The following is a 15,100-nucleotide window of genomic DNA, read 5'->3' on the forward strand; positions in this document are numbered from 1 at the left end:
GTAATGACTGCTGTCTGTTCAGAACATGTTGAGTCTTGAAAGATCTAATTTTGCATCTTTCTGATTCTTCTTTTGCACTAGACTTTCAGAGTCCCTTGATTAATAATACTTCTAACATTAGATTGTTCTTTTTATAGGAGATTCTGTTTTGCTTTGATGGTTAATGTTGATTGATTATGAGAGGAATTTTATCACTTTATCTATTATATGTTTTTCATTGACAGACTTCAAAGATTGGTTTAATAGTTTGGTGTTTTATAGATGGAGGAAACTGAGGCCCAGATGTTAAATATCTTTCATCTGGTGCTTCAGGGTAGCAATCAAGTGAATGAAGGAGTTCTTAACTATAAGAAACATAGGATTCTAATTTACAGCACTATTAGTCTTTGATCTATTACGAACCCCAGAAAACTCCCAAACTGAAGAAATGCTTTATACATCTGCTTTATACATACCAGCCAGGAACCAGTGATTATTAAAGCACGATTTCTACCAGATTGAAAGAATGTCTCATTCTTTTTTTGAGAGGCGTTTATATTTGATCCAGCTTTGTTACTCTGGTTTTCCAACCTTGTTTGAAGAAGAGCACTGGAAAATGAATGCAGACTTTTAATGTAGCTCATCTAAAAACAACAAATACTGACTGTGATTTTTATAGTTATACTGTAATGGGCCCTATCTATAGGAAATCCAAAGATGTCAGTTGTCCTAAATTAGTGAAGTACTTATGCAAAGTGCTGAACTGAGTTATTTAGTTATTATGGTAGCACCAAGTTTATAAAACCAACAACAGTTGGCCTATTACCTCCATTATTTCTTAAAAGGCATATTTCTGCCTGATTCACAAGGAGCAGGTTGTCTTGGTAAATTGCAATTCAAAATAGTAAAATATATAAATAAATCCACAAACCGCAGCATAACTGAATGTTGGCCACCGCTGTGGTTACATCTACACTAAAAACTCAGGGCATGAGTCCCCTTGCTCATGTATACATACTTGGCTAGCTTGACATGGGTATGTATTCTGCATGGTTCAGCTGTGCTTCCACTGCCTCTACCCATGCTACTGTGGCTATACTGCTATTTACTCTCACGCTAGCTCAACGAGAACTATGCATACATGAGCAGGGGAATCGTACTTCTAGTTTGTAGTGTAGATAGCCTGTCTCTCAGTTACACAGTTTAGGCATTGTAAGCACCATTATAGGAGGAATCAAAGGAGAAAGCCAGATAAAGAAAGAACGCCACAGGAACAGTGTGGTTACTTTGAATATTTTGAAATTTGAGATTTTAAACTCCTATCCAAAGAAATACTGAATGCTTTTAACTTACCTGATATCCTCTCCATAGCAGATCATAGTTTCATCCGTTAAAAGGTCACAAGAATATCCAATGTTTTCAGCAGTTTCTGTACAAAAAAAGTCACACTATCTAGTTAGACTCTTTAACAAATCTTTATGGATAGTGACTAGTAATACTCTGGGGCTTTTTAAATGACCTGAAGATTCAAGTTTAAGCATGGCAAGTTTGCTGTCAGTAAACCTCGACACAATGCTAACTTTCAACTGACTTAATTAGCCATATTTAGGACAATGGACCAAAGCATGGCAATCTATGTACAAACATCCATCTTGTCTCCACTCCCTTTTTTTTTTTTTTTAGCCTAAGCAGGTCAACTGTTTCAGATAACTAGGCTAAGGGAAAATAATAGCGTGCAGACCATGTTATATTCTTGATAGCTTTTTTAAAAAAATGTTCCAGCACCCCCATATTTAGCATGGGTGGCCTTTTGCATAAGGGATATGCCTTTTGCCATCCCTGTGAAAATCTGTTCAAATCTGGCCAGTTATAAATCTTTGAAAAGTGAGTTTGCATATGCTCAGATACCGGCCAGAGCTTAATAGCTAAAATCTCTAAAAATTCCATCCTAACTGAGTATGCTCCTTCCTCTCACTGCTCCTGTGTGTGACAGAACTGTACAGGCACCATCCCCACAGAGTGACTAAACGTGTTCCAGTTTAGGTCTATGGGGTAAAGCTGACTCCTTCTATAGTGGCTGCTCTGGGCTGGGGTGGGAACAGGAACTGGAACTGAGACCAGTGAGCCTGTGTCTACTGTGTTCTCAGTGACGCCCCTACTGGCACTAGCGCACCATAGAGTAGGAAACAGTCTGAGCTGAATGCAGAGGGGACAAAAGGTGGACTGGGGGTGGGAAAGGAACAGATTGGAACAAGGAACATGGTGAGACTGAGCCTGGTTGTGGGGAGGAGGAGAGACTGGGACTCTGACACTGAGCCCAGAGAGGTAGACAAGGACTGGCTGGGCAAGAAGTGTGGGACAAGAAGCCTAAGGAGTGGAGACTGGGATGTCAAGGAGAATGGGAGTGTGACAAGCAGCCAGGAGTGAGAGAAGAGAAAGAACAGGGACAGTCAGAGGGGATGGGGCAGAAGCATATGACTTGTCCCCCATAAATGCTGGTGCACAAAGAGGATAACTAGGCTTGCCAGAACTTGATTTTTATTTGTATTTTTTTAAATAATTTCAATGGATAACATGGAGTTTTATTTTTAAGCTTTTTTTATTTTTATCTATTTAAATTTTCAGTTGTACAAAATTATGGGTTTTAAGCATTTTAAGCTAGTTTTATAACTGTTAAAAACACGAATTGCCAACATCAACATTTTAGCATTAACTCAAACTCTAATACGTTATCAAGAAGCATTTTTCTTACTTTGCCTCTGTGAATTTCTATTATCGTCGATGAAAATATTTTTTCATTGGTTTGAGCATGTATGGTGAAATTGATATTTACTGATAAAAATCTGATCCTTCCAATCTTAAGGATAACCTGCTATTATCCTCAGTTACTCTGTTATCACATAGACCTCTGCCACTTGAGTTATGTGGTGGATCTAAAAGTTTTAATCTCAGTGATAATTCATGTGGATGTCAATATGATACTACATGACGGAATGTGTTGGTTTAGTTTGCTTTTTTAAAAATCTAGGAAATTGCACGCACACGCACACACGCACACACACACACACACACACACACCCCTTTAAGAACATTAAGGTTCAAAATGAAGTACTCTGAAGTGAGGAAACGCCTGTGTATCAGCCTCTTTGTGTGCATGCATTATCATAGACTTTAAGGTCAGAAGGAACCAATATGATCATCTAGTCTGACTTCCTGCACAATGCAGGCCACAGAACTTCACCCATCACTCCTATAATAAACCTGTAACCTATGACTGAGTTATTAAAGTCCTCAAATCATGGTTTAAAGACTTTAAGGTACAGAGAATCCACCAGCAAGTGAGCCATACCCCATGCTACAGAGGAAGGCGAAAAACCCCCAGAGCCTTTGCCAATCTGCCCTGGGGGAAAATTCCTTCCCGACCCCAAATATGGTGATCAGTTAAACCGAGCATGTGGGCCAGACACCCAAGAAAGAATTCTCTGTAACAACTCAGAACCCACCCCATGTAAAGTCCCATCACAGGCCGCTGGCATATCTACCACCAGCAGTCAAATATCAGTCAATTGTCAAACCAGGCTGTCCCATGACACCATCTCCTCCATAAATTTATCAAGCTCAATTTTGAAGCCAGCTAGGTTTTTTGTCCCACTGCTTCTCTTGGAAGGCTATTCCAGAACTTCACTCTTCTGATGGTTAGAAACCTGCATCTAATTTCAAGTCTAAACTTCCTAATGACCAGTTTATATCCATTAGTGTCCACATTGGTGTTGAAGTTAAATAATTCCTCTCCCTCCCTGGTATTTATCCCATTATGATAGTCTCATTACATGATCACGTATTACTGTGTCCACAGAACCCCTGTACAGGATGGACTTGTTCTGGGGACAAGAGTCAGGGCTGTGGAGTGAAGAAAACTCGTCTGGAGAATCCCTGCTTCATGTGTTGCAGAAGTTGGAAGGTGTGTAGTGAATGAGGCAGGGACTGCAGGAAGAGAAAGGATGGTTCCATGCTTAAGGCAGATAAACATCACCCTGGAGAATTGGATTCTATCCCTGCCTCTACCGCCAAGTTCCTGTGTGGTGCTAGGCAAGTCACTTAAATCAAACCTCACAGGTGGCCACTAACTGTTCCTCTTTTTCTGAGTGTGCCCAACTTGAGATCTGGAGCCTGATTTACAGAAGTGCTGAGAGCTCATGGCTGCAACAGTGATTAATGAGAGCTGTGCTTTGAACACAAAATGTATATAATGCTAAATATTTTTTGGGGAAAATCAGGTTCCAAGCATCTCAAATTGGGCACCCAAAATTAGAGGACACTTCTGACTTTAATCCCTGGGCCTCAGTGCCCATTTATAAAATGAGGATAAAGCCACCCACTCCTCTCAAGGGGTGTTGTAAAGATAAATTCTTTGTGAAGCACTCAGATACTATAGTGATAAGCGCCATAGAAAAAGCCCATGAGGAAATTAATACTTCTGTCTTCATAGCACGGTTTGAACAGAGTGCAGTAAATAAGGCCGCACACTGAACAGCTGTTCAATAAGTGCACATCATCTATCCTGTGCCCTGCATAATGCAGTGGCCTTATGGGAAAAAATAGTATGTGATCATTAAATGAAAGTCTGTCTCATACAGCATATGCACAAGGGTGGGTGTGCGGATTTAAAAATTGCACAAGCAATCTTAATTCTGACAATTCCTAACTTTTGAGTGTTTGATTTTGCAAACTTAGTAATGCTCTTTTAATGTATTATGTGTGTAATAGTACACACAGTGTCGTGTTATACAAACTAACAGGTCTGAGAGCATGCCAGTGAAAATTAAGACTACTTCATCTCAAGATAGACTCACTGTTCTACTGCACCACATTATGAATGATAAATGCTTTTCCAAGGTAGCATAGCCTTGGTTTGTTTCAAGGTCTGCAAGTCAAGAACTCCAGAGTTCCATTTCTGGGCATTCCATCAATTTGATGCATGGTTCTGGGGCAATTTCAACTTACTTGTGTCTCAGTTTCCTCATCTGCAAAGTGAAAAATAATCTTGCTGACCAAATCTGTTCTGATGATTGATTAAGCTCTGTAAATTTCTAAATAAATGTTAATACTTGTAGAATGTATTAACCCAATACTGCAATTATTGTGCATCTAAAACTCCATATGACTTTCATAAGTGTTTTGGATGTGCAAGGACTCTGAGATTGGGCCCTCAGTACCAAAACTTGACAAGTCACACTAACATTTTACAAGCAAAATGTCATTTCTTAAAATGGTCTTATTACCATTGAATAGATAAAAGCAGGAATCTGACCCTAATGCTAAAGTTATTTACAGTAGTCAAAAAACAATAGGTTAACCAATTTAAGTGATTAAGAGAGCCCTGACAAATAATTTTTTTAAGTTATGTCTGTCCTATTTTTCATTCTGTGTGACATGAAAGTGGCATGAAAAGTGTTTTTTAAAAGGTTGTTGAGGTAGTTTTTAAGCTAAAAACAAATCAGTGTGTCAGATTAGATCTTTTCTAATTTTGTTGCAAGACTTGTTGGAGGTCCCAAAAGTGTATTGCGAGCTTTCTTGCACTTTGAATGGGCACAGGTACTGAATTTTATAAAAGAGATGCTCTTTCTCCCAAGTGTTTTAGGGAAAAGAGTTAAGTGATTAATTAAAAATCTCTGCCTTTCTAAAGTGCTTGGTTTTCCTCTTGTGATGTCACAACTCCACTAGTTCCTCAGTTGTCTGTACAGAATTACAAGATATAAAATACTTCCATTTTAACACCCACAAGCAGCAGGATTTTTAAAAAAAAATCTGTTTGTCCTTCTTTACAAATATTAAAGCAATAGAGAAAGGCTCATGCTCAGATTTATTCTCGTTTGCAAAGCCACCTTTAAGAAGAAAGTTTCCCTTTTGCCCCAACAACTTAAAAGACAAAGTTCACTTGCAAGAATCAGAGAGGTTTTAGAACTATAAAAACAGGAGTTAATAATGGAAATAGCAACTCATTCTTCTGTTAATGTCGTGTCTACCATCAAAATTATTTTCCATTCAGTTACCCTTATGATTGGGCACAGTAATTGGTTGGTAGCCAATTGTAATACATTAATTTTTCACTTGGAAATATAGCAGTCAAAGATTTTTCTCTAAAAACATTTAATAGGTTAAGGCCATAATAATCATCTAGTCTGACCTCCTGCACAACACAGGCCATAGAATCTCACCCAGTAAACTTAGCATTAAGTGGAACTTCCATCTGAGCTATTGCACATCTTTTAGAAATATATCCAGACTTGATTTAAAGTCTTCAATTGACAGAGAATCCACCACATCCCTATGCAAGTTGTTCAAGTGATTAGTTACCTTGTTAAGAACTTGCGCTTAATTTCTAGTCTGAATTTGTCTAGCTTCAGCTTCCAACCATTAGATCTCATGTTTCTGCTATCATTATAAAAATGTAAATATACCTTTTTTGTCACCAGTAAGCACCCAGATTTTAATGTCTGCCTTTGCAAGTTTGGAAATTGTTTCTGGAACACCATCTTGTAGTTTGTCTTCTATGGCTGTAGCACCCAGGAGCTGGAAGTTATTGGAAACACAAGCATTTAAAAATACAAAAATCCAGACAGAAAACACGTTTAGTTTATAATATACAATGAAGCTACTTAGATGAGGAAGACGAAGAGAGGGTTACTCACCTTGTGCAGTAACTGAGGTTCTTCCAGATGTTTGTCCTCATGGGTGCTCCACTGTAGGTGTGGCAGCGCCTTTGCATCTTGAGTCAGAGATCTTCAATAGCAGTGCCCAGCGGACTGCACATGTACACCTCCCCTGCCTCGTGCAGTGTGCGGGAAATATATATAGCACTGTGCAGTCCAACTGCCCTCAGTTCCTTCTCTGTCCCAGAGCCCATAGGTTATGCTCCGAAGCAGGGGAGGAGGGTGGGTAGTGGGGCATCCATGGGGACACACATCTCGAAGAACCTCAGTTACTTCACAAGGTGAGTAATCCTCTCTTCTTCTTTTAGTGATGTCCCCATGGGTACTCCACTGTAGGCAACTACAAAACGGTGCCCCTCGCTGGGAGGTTGGGGCTTTGGAACCGCTTGTATAGCTGAGAATAGGACTGTACATCCAATGATGGTGTCAGCAGAGGAATCCTGCATTATGGCGTAGTATTGGGCAAATGTATCTGAGGATGCCTATGTGGCCACATTTCATGTGTCAATAATTGGAACATTGTTAAGAAATGCAATGGAGGTCGACAGTGCTCGTATGGAGTGTGTTCTTACCGAGGTAGGAGCCTGTTCATTATGGAGTTCCTATGAGAGATATATGCACTGTGAAATCCATTTAGAGAGACATTTCAATATAGCGTTGCCCATGGACCTTTCGGTGGACCTCTCGATGAACAGATGTGGTGATTTTCTGAATGGTCTAGTTCTAGTCAAGTAGAATAATAATGCATGCCTTATGTCCAGCGTAAGAAGAGCTGTGTCTCGTTGGTTATTATGTGGTTTGGGAAGAAAGGTGGGGAAGTGTATAGGTTGGTTCAAATGAAAAGATATTATGACCTTGGGTAGAAATTTGTGGTGTGGACGAAGAGTCACTTTGTCCTTATGAAGCATAGTATATGGTGGGTGTGCCATAAGGGCTGAGATTTCTCCCACCCATTGGGCCGAGGTGATGACAACGAGAAATGCAGTTTTCACAGCTAGATGTAAATGTGAGCATGTTGCCACTGGTTTAAATGGGGTCTCATCAAAGATTGTAAGATTTTAGGTTTGGGTCCCAGGAAGGGGTGTGGGCTCATATCTGTGGATATAGATTTTGGATGCCTTTTATGAAACACTTAACAAGGGTGTGTGTGAATACTGAGTATCCTTCAATAGGATGGTGAAAAGTAGTGATAGCAGCCAGGTGTACTCTATCCGAGCTGTTGGCCAGTCCACCCAGTTAGAGGAGGCAGTCCAGGATGAGTGGTAATGGAGCGTGAGCTACTTCGATGCACGTAGGGGAGCACCAATGTTGGAATCTACTCCATTGATGTATGTCAGAGCGTCTAGTGGTGTCACGTCTGCTATGTAATAAGATCTGTTTCATTGGGTCACAGCAGGCTACTTCTGGACCCCTGAACCAAGAAGGAGCCATGCTTTCAGTTGGAGTGTTTGTGGTTTAGGGTAAGGAACACGTCCAGTGTGCTATGAAAGGAGCCACGATGCTGGAGGAAGGCTGATTGCCTGGCATAGTGTCATATGAAGCAGATAGGCGTGCTGTACTTGTCGAAGCCTTGTGGGGGCTATTAGTATGATGCAAGATCGGGCTTTCTGGATTTTGCGTAAGACTCGGAACAGGAGGGGAAATGGGGGAATGCATACAATAGTGGTCCATTCCAAGTTATGAGAAAAGCATCCCACATTGATCCTCCAACAAGGCCTGAAAACTGTACGGGCTGTAAGATGGCCTTCTGCATTAGGGGCAAGAATTGCTCCTTTTTAGACTCTGGGAGATCTTGATATAACTCCTCCAATTTGAAGTAGTTAATATAATTGTATTTCGCCATGAGGGCTTGTAGTTTGAAATTCTAAACTGGAGGTTGGCAGAGGAGTAAGATTTTCTCCCAAAAAAATCTAATCATTTCCAATCCCAGTTTGGATGGGTAAATCGGGATTGGTATTGCAGGTTCTTTTCTTGCACTGCATTAACAAGGGAGTTCAGAGTAGGGTGTGAAAATAAAAACTCTGCGTTCTTTGCTGGTATGTAGTATTTTCTATCTGCACGTTTGCATGTAGATAGAGGATGAGGTCTGAATAAAAGATTGGCCTGTTTGAGTAAAGCACTATTGATAGGTAGTGCAATAGTTGCTGCTGAGGAAGTACAGAGAATGTCAATCAGCTCATGCTGCTTTTCTTTAAGATCCTCCAGTTGGATGTGTAGAGCGTCTACCATTCTGTGGAAGAAGTCCTGAAAGTGTCTAAAATCACTGGCCACAGTAGGCAGTAGTGGCACGATGGCCTCATCAGGTGAGTATGATGAGAAGTGCAGGGCCGATGGTGCCTCTTCCTCTTGATCATCTTCTTCTTGGCTCCTGCACTGGTTCTTCCTCTTGTGCTTGTAGAGGCTATACATCCAGAGGTCGTGAGATTGTTGAGGATGGAATAGACAGAGAACGTTGTGTCTGTTTGTGCTGGTGGGTTACCAAACTGAGCCCTATACATGGCTCCAGGTTTGTACAGTATGGCCAGTTACGTGGAAGAGGAGTGTGTGGTTGCATCTAGGGAAGTCCTTGCCAGGACTGGGTATCCTGAGGCATTGAAGGGTAAGTTTGCAAGGCCAACATTATTTGCTCCGATCTTGATGGGCTGTTGATGCAGCATGCTTCTCCTCTTCTTCCTCTGCATCCCTTGGAAAGGGGGGAGCCATTCCCGTTGGAGAGTGGGAGGCATGGCTTGTCTCAGGTGAATGTGAAACTTGAGGTAAGTCTCATTTAAGGAGTGGAGACTCCAGAGCATCAGATACATATCTGACCTAAAAGTATCTGTACTCCTGTGGTGCACATGGCATCAATGGTATTATTGTCGTACACGGTGCTGTGGTGTGTTTTCAACATGGCCAGCAGGATGGTGTCAGAATTTTTTTGGAGCCTATGGCATAGCAGCAGTTGCGGTTGGTGCCGAGATCTTGGTCAGTGCCAGCTGCTTCCTTGGTGCTGATATCAGTGCCGTCTGCTGTTTCAAAACCACAAAGGGTATTGGAGACACAGATGAGGTCGAAGGCTCACTTTGGTCAATACAAATAGAAGGTGGTGCCGATAGCTGGTGATGTGCCTTGGTATGGTCTTTTGACGTTGTCTTAGAGGCTGAGGAACTCCATTTCTCTGCAGCGCTCTGCCCCCATCAGAATCCGTTGACACCACGGATCTAGCCAGGGATGGGCATTCTTGGGGTTTGTGCTTCAGGATTTGAAAAGGGGGACCACTCTCTTTTCCATCAGGAGCTATACAAGTCTGATGTCACTGTCCTTTTTTCTTCTAGGTTTCAAATCAAGGCAGTGGGAACACTTCGGAGGAACATGTTCCTCTCCCAAACAACAAATGCACTCTGCGTGGCTGTCCACTATCAGGAAGGCAACCCCACGGGAGTCGCACCTTTTAAACTTGGGAGAACCAGGCATAAGGGTGAGGTAATAACTTCCTGATCGGGAAGGGAGGGAAGCTGGAAAACAGAAATCTATACTATGCAAAAGACAGTAGGGTCATAGAAATTAAAATAAAGTAATAGGAAAAAATTAATACAAATGATTTTTTTTGAAGGAAGAGATAAAAAACCAAAGTAGTATCTAACTATCTATCTAAGGGAGAATTTACTACAGAACTCTAAGGAGAAGGTGAAGAACAGGCTCTGCTAAGGGTTCCGTTCCAGACTGCGGGCGGTAGAGAAAGAACTGAGGGTGGTCAGACCACACAGCACTATATATACTTCCAGCGCACTGCGCGAGGAAGGGGAGGTGCACATGTGCAGTGTGACAGGCACTGCTATTGAAGATCTCCGACTCCAGACGCAAAGGCACTGATGCATCTACAGTGGAGCACCCATGGGGACATCCCTAGAAGAAAAATATACTGTTGTCTCTTGTCTTATACTTAGATTGCTGGCTCATTAGGGCAGGAACCATCTTTCTGTTCTCTGTTGGTAGAACACCTAGCACAATGGGGTCCTGGTCCATGACTGGAGTTCCTAGGTACTATGATAATAATAAATGCTACCATTACAGAACTAGACAACTCAGTTTTGATTGTTATTGCCCTGTAGGGCACCATAGGAAACATTTTCATCTGTATATTGTATTCCTTCCCAGTTACACATAGGATTTGTTTAAAAGTAGTTACAACTATATAGTAAAACCTTCAGTTCAGATACTGAATTTTATGTTTTAAAGAAATATTTCCCATTGTGTTTAAATGATGTTTTCCTGAACTCACAAAATGAAAGAAAGAAAGAAAGACAGACGTCTGTGTGTAATAGAAGTGCTTTTAAGATGGACAGTGACACCATTAAATCTTGCACCATGCAATACCATTAACAAGGTGGTTGGTAAAGGTAGCAGATGAGTGATTGATAGGTGGTGGATATTAGTAAATAGGTGGTGTGGACTAAAACAAGCTGCCCTCATGAAGTTCCCTCAATAAGTGGATGCCATTTATAGTCATAATTGTGCTGTTCATTTGCAGCAAAGCGTTCCAAGTAGGCTACATCCTAGACTTCTTAAATCCAGAAAAAGAGACTATAAGAAAGAGTTCCATAACAACACTGTTGCAAGCTGAGCTGTATGACTGAAATGATATGCCAATACTCTTTGATCCATAGTTAATTTTTAGAAAAGCAACCCAACAAATATCGCAGGCTCAAATTTGAAAAATCAGTGATTAACAGTATAGTGATCCTGGAATTCACAGTTGACTAATTCATTTTAACAATATACTTTTTCTTGGCATACTTCAGATGGCCAGGTTCTGTTCTCTAGTTACCCCAGAGCAACTCTTTTAAAGTCAATAGCATTTGCCAATGCAACAGAGCACGATTTGGCTCAGGGCATTGGGTTTCTTTAAAAAAAATCTTCATACTGACTGTGATGAGAGGTTTTTGGTTTTTTAAATGCTATTTGCAATTTATACTCTTGCTTCTCATGAAGTGGTCTCAAATATAGCCAACAACAGTTATCTGAGTGACATATCTTGATCAGACTGTTTGGTCTATTTAGTATTACCACCCCACATCAGGCATATCAACCAATACTCAATCCTTCAAATGAAGGCAAGCTAACTCCATAACATGCTAACCAGTTGCATCACACACAGCAGAGGTAAATTTAATACTAAATGTATTTCAAAGCTTAAGGATGAAATAACCTTTGAACAGCTGTAGCAAGGTTCTCCTTTTGCAAAGTATTTATAATGCAGTTACCATTATAGGAGATATCTGTTTATCTACCAGATTTTAAAACCTGAACTTCTTTAATACAACTCATTTATGAAGTAGTGCTACTGCCTACAGAGACTTTAGCAGCCTTTTTTGAAAGGAGGAAAAAAGTCAAGTGAATGCCAAACCAAAGAAATGCATTTTGCTTCATTCCCTGAAGCTCTCTAGAATTGAGTTTTAGTAGTCTTACAAAATCTTAATTAAAATTCTCACAAAAAGGACTCACTTAATTAAGAGTACTCATAAATGTCCTAATCAAAAAGGGTTATTCAATTTCCACAATGGTCTGTTACTGCTTGGACAAGAATAAAAACACATTTCCCATTAAAAATATTACAACTTACAAAAAGATTTTTTTCTATTTCTTCATATACTGCATCCAGAGCTTCATCACGATTATGTGGGGCTACACTAGCTTCCATGAACTTTTTATTCCATGCTTCATATTCACCATGACTAATGTCCTTGTAGCAGAGGCATAACGTCCTAAGGGTCTCATTTGCAAAAAGCTGTGAAAAAAACAGAAATAAAGTGCGTAGATTTCAAAATTGACTTAAAATTGAAGTTCAGAAGATGTACTATGACTAAGTGAATCTGAAAGAACTCAGGCACTGTCTGCTACTGACTCAGCCTATTAAGTTAGAGTGAAAGTCGGACATTGCAGAATACCCAAAGATTAGTTGCAGCCTGCAAGAATTCTAATCTTTCATTTCTGGTGTTAAATAAAAGATCCTACAATAATTTGGAAAAAATAAGAACGGCCATATTGGGTCAGACCAATGGTCCATCTAGCCTAGTATCCTGTCTTCTGACAGTGGACAATGTATAAAATTTAATGTAAAACAATAAATCCAATAAAAATAATGAGAGTCCTGTAGCACTTTAAAGACTAACAAATTTGTTAGTCTTTAAAGTGCTACAGGACTCTCGTTTTTGCTGTATACAGACTAACACGGCTACCCCTCTGGAATAAAGCCAATAATAGTAGTTCAATTTATCAGTCAATCCAAGTAGGTCTAGAAAACATGCTGCAAAGTACAAGTAAAAAATAGAATGGAGCAGGAAAGTCCAAAGTGACATGCAGGTTTGTCAAATAATGAAAAACTAATAACAATACATACAATACAAAGATTAAAGATACAATTCCATGAAAAAAGAGAGGGGAATCATATTTTATGATTTTGAACATCAGAACATCTAGTAGCTGCAAGATAGGTAGTTCTGGATGTTCTCCAGCTTTTTTGGAAATTTTGTTGTAATAGAACTATGGAGCTATAGTTTTCATAATTATTTATCGAAGTAGAAGAAGTAAGTCTACCCAATGCATTTGTAGGTAGATGCATATAGAATCATAGAAGATGAGGGTTGGAAGGGACGTCAGGAGGTCATCTAATCCAACCCCCTGCTCAGAGCAGGACCAACCCCAACTAAATCATCCCAGCCAGGGCTTTGTCAAGCCGCACCTTAAAAACCTCTAAGGATGGAGATTCCACCACTTCCCTAGATAACCCATTCCAGTGCTTCACCACCCTCCTAGTGAAAAACTTTTTTCTAATATCCAACCTAGACCTCCTCCACTGCAACTTGAGATCATTGTTCCTAGTTTTACCTGTTCCTATAGCTTAGTTTTACCCGTGTAAAGAGCGGCACTTAAAGCAAAACTTACATCTAGAGCTTCCTGTGTAGTCTCTCTCTGAGGATTCATTGGATGCAAACGTTCATAAATTACTGTATCAGCTCCTTTACAGTAAAGTCTGATATTTCCACCTGGATCTCTTACTAAATCAGAGAAGGAGCAAAAAAACAAAAACAAAAAAAGTAGGGCAGGTGTAATAAAAGGATAAATTTATTATCTGACTTTTGTGTCTCACTATTATGTCATCAGTTTTCTGGTAACAGAAAGATCTATTTTTTAAATTAGAGAACCTGAAATAGTCCATCAGAGAAATGAAGGTTAAAAAACAGGGCAATAACACAATTTCTTTAAACAGTAAGATACATTCAAGATTATGCCTTAAATTGGAATTACTGGATTGGGTTTCTCTCTTATACTGGTATAAGATCACTGATGTGGCTCAACAACTTAAATTTGATTCACAAGCACATCAGCGCCTCCTCCAGCCTTTCTGTGAATGAACAGAGCACTGAAATTTATAAGAATTGTGTTTTAAGAGCATTTTTATAAAACATCACAATACAATTTGCTCACAAGAACAAGAGAGACACATGGGAGTGAAGATATGTTGCAGTGTGCCTGAAATCACAATAAAATAAACCTGAATTTGATACTATCTGATAGCCCAATATTGCAGTTGTTTTAGTGAATTTATACTTCATGGGCTAGGGAAGAAACGAAGATCAAAACTAAAAAAAACTGTTCATTACTATTAAGTGAGATAACACTTTCACATTCAAACCTAGACAGTGCCTGTTTACTATATTTATAAGAAACGTTAATCCATTCAATATACATTAGTGTGAAAAAATGGATATGAATCTCCTATTTAACATTTTTGTATCATTATTGGGGACGGAGGGAGGCGGTGTCTCAAACCTTTCATAGAAAGGGCCACATTTTAATACAGAGATTGTCCAGTGGACACATCTGCATCCATTCACATCGCTGCCATTGAGAATTGGGTGGACCATACTGACAATGGAATAATATACTTGATGGCACTACAACAAATTACTTAACATGTAAGAATAAGATTAGAAAAGCCTTTTGCGTATTTTAGTTTCATTTAGCATTTTAGCATCCAGGAATACAGAGCTGCCACCACCATATAACCAGCCATTTCTCCAAAGACAATCGTAACAGCACAGTGAGAGAACCTCTGTTCTACTGGTTGAAAAAGAGTTTTGCTTTAGGGGTCTCTAAAAATATAGCTCCTTTGAGATCAGCTTACCAATAACAGACATTCGTTTTCTATCACTGTTGAAGTCCAAGATAGCAAGAACATCATAAGTTCTTTGAATCCCCATTTCACTTATAGTAATGGTATTCTGTGTTCGTGAAAGAAAAGCAAATCCAAAGTTTCTGGCTGCTGTTACCAAGGCTCCTTCATCTGGGGAGGCCGCTTGATAGTTGAGCTGACCTGTATTATTAAAAGTGTGAAAAGAGAAGAAAGCCATAGTATATTTTAATAA

General features: G+C 39.8%; 1 protein-coding gene across 1 annotated transcript in view; it reads right to left on the minus strand.

Annotated features, from left to right (window-relative positions):
* ATP8B1 (ATPase phospholipid transporting 8B1) overlaps nucleotides 1-15,100 on the minus strand; it is a 118,656-nt gene that overhangs the window by 20,807 nt on the left and 82,749 nt on the right. The window contains exons 16-21 of the mRNA XM_067545451.1: nucleotides 14,860-15,048; nucleotides 13,617-13,729; nucleotides 12,295-12,459; nucleotides 6,441-6,552; nucleotides 1,333-1,408; nucleotides 456-588 (exon numbers count right to left, since the gene is read on the minus strand). Coding sequence (XP_067401552.1) covers nucleotides 456-588; nucleotides 1,333-1,408; nucleotides 6,441-6,552; nucleotides 12,295-12,459; nucleotides 13,617-13,729; nucleotides 14,860-15,048 — 788 coding nt within the window. The remainder of the gene's footprint in view (nucleotides 1-455; nucleotides 589-1,332; nucleotides 1,409-6,440; nucleotides 6,553-12,294; nucleotides 12,460-13,616; nucleotides 13,730-14,859; nucleotides 15,049-15,100) is intronic.

The sequence above is a fragment of the Emydura macquarii genome, unplaced genomic scaffold (assembly GCF_026122565.2).
Source record: "Emydura macquarii macquarii isolate MOO-44397 ecotype Brisbane River unplaced genomic scaffold, CSIRO-AGI_Emac_v2 contig_1045, whole genome shotgun sequence".
Taxonomy (NCBI): Eukaryota; Metazoa; Chordata; order Testudines; family Chelidae; genus Emydura; species Emydura macquarii.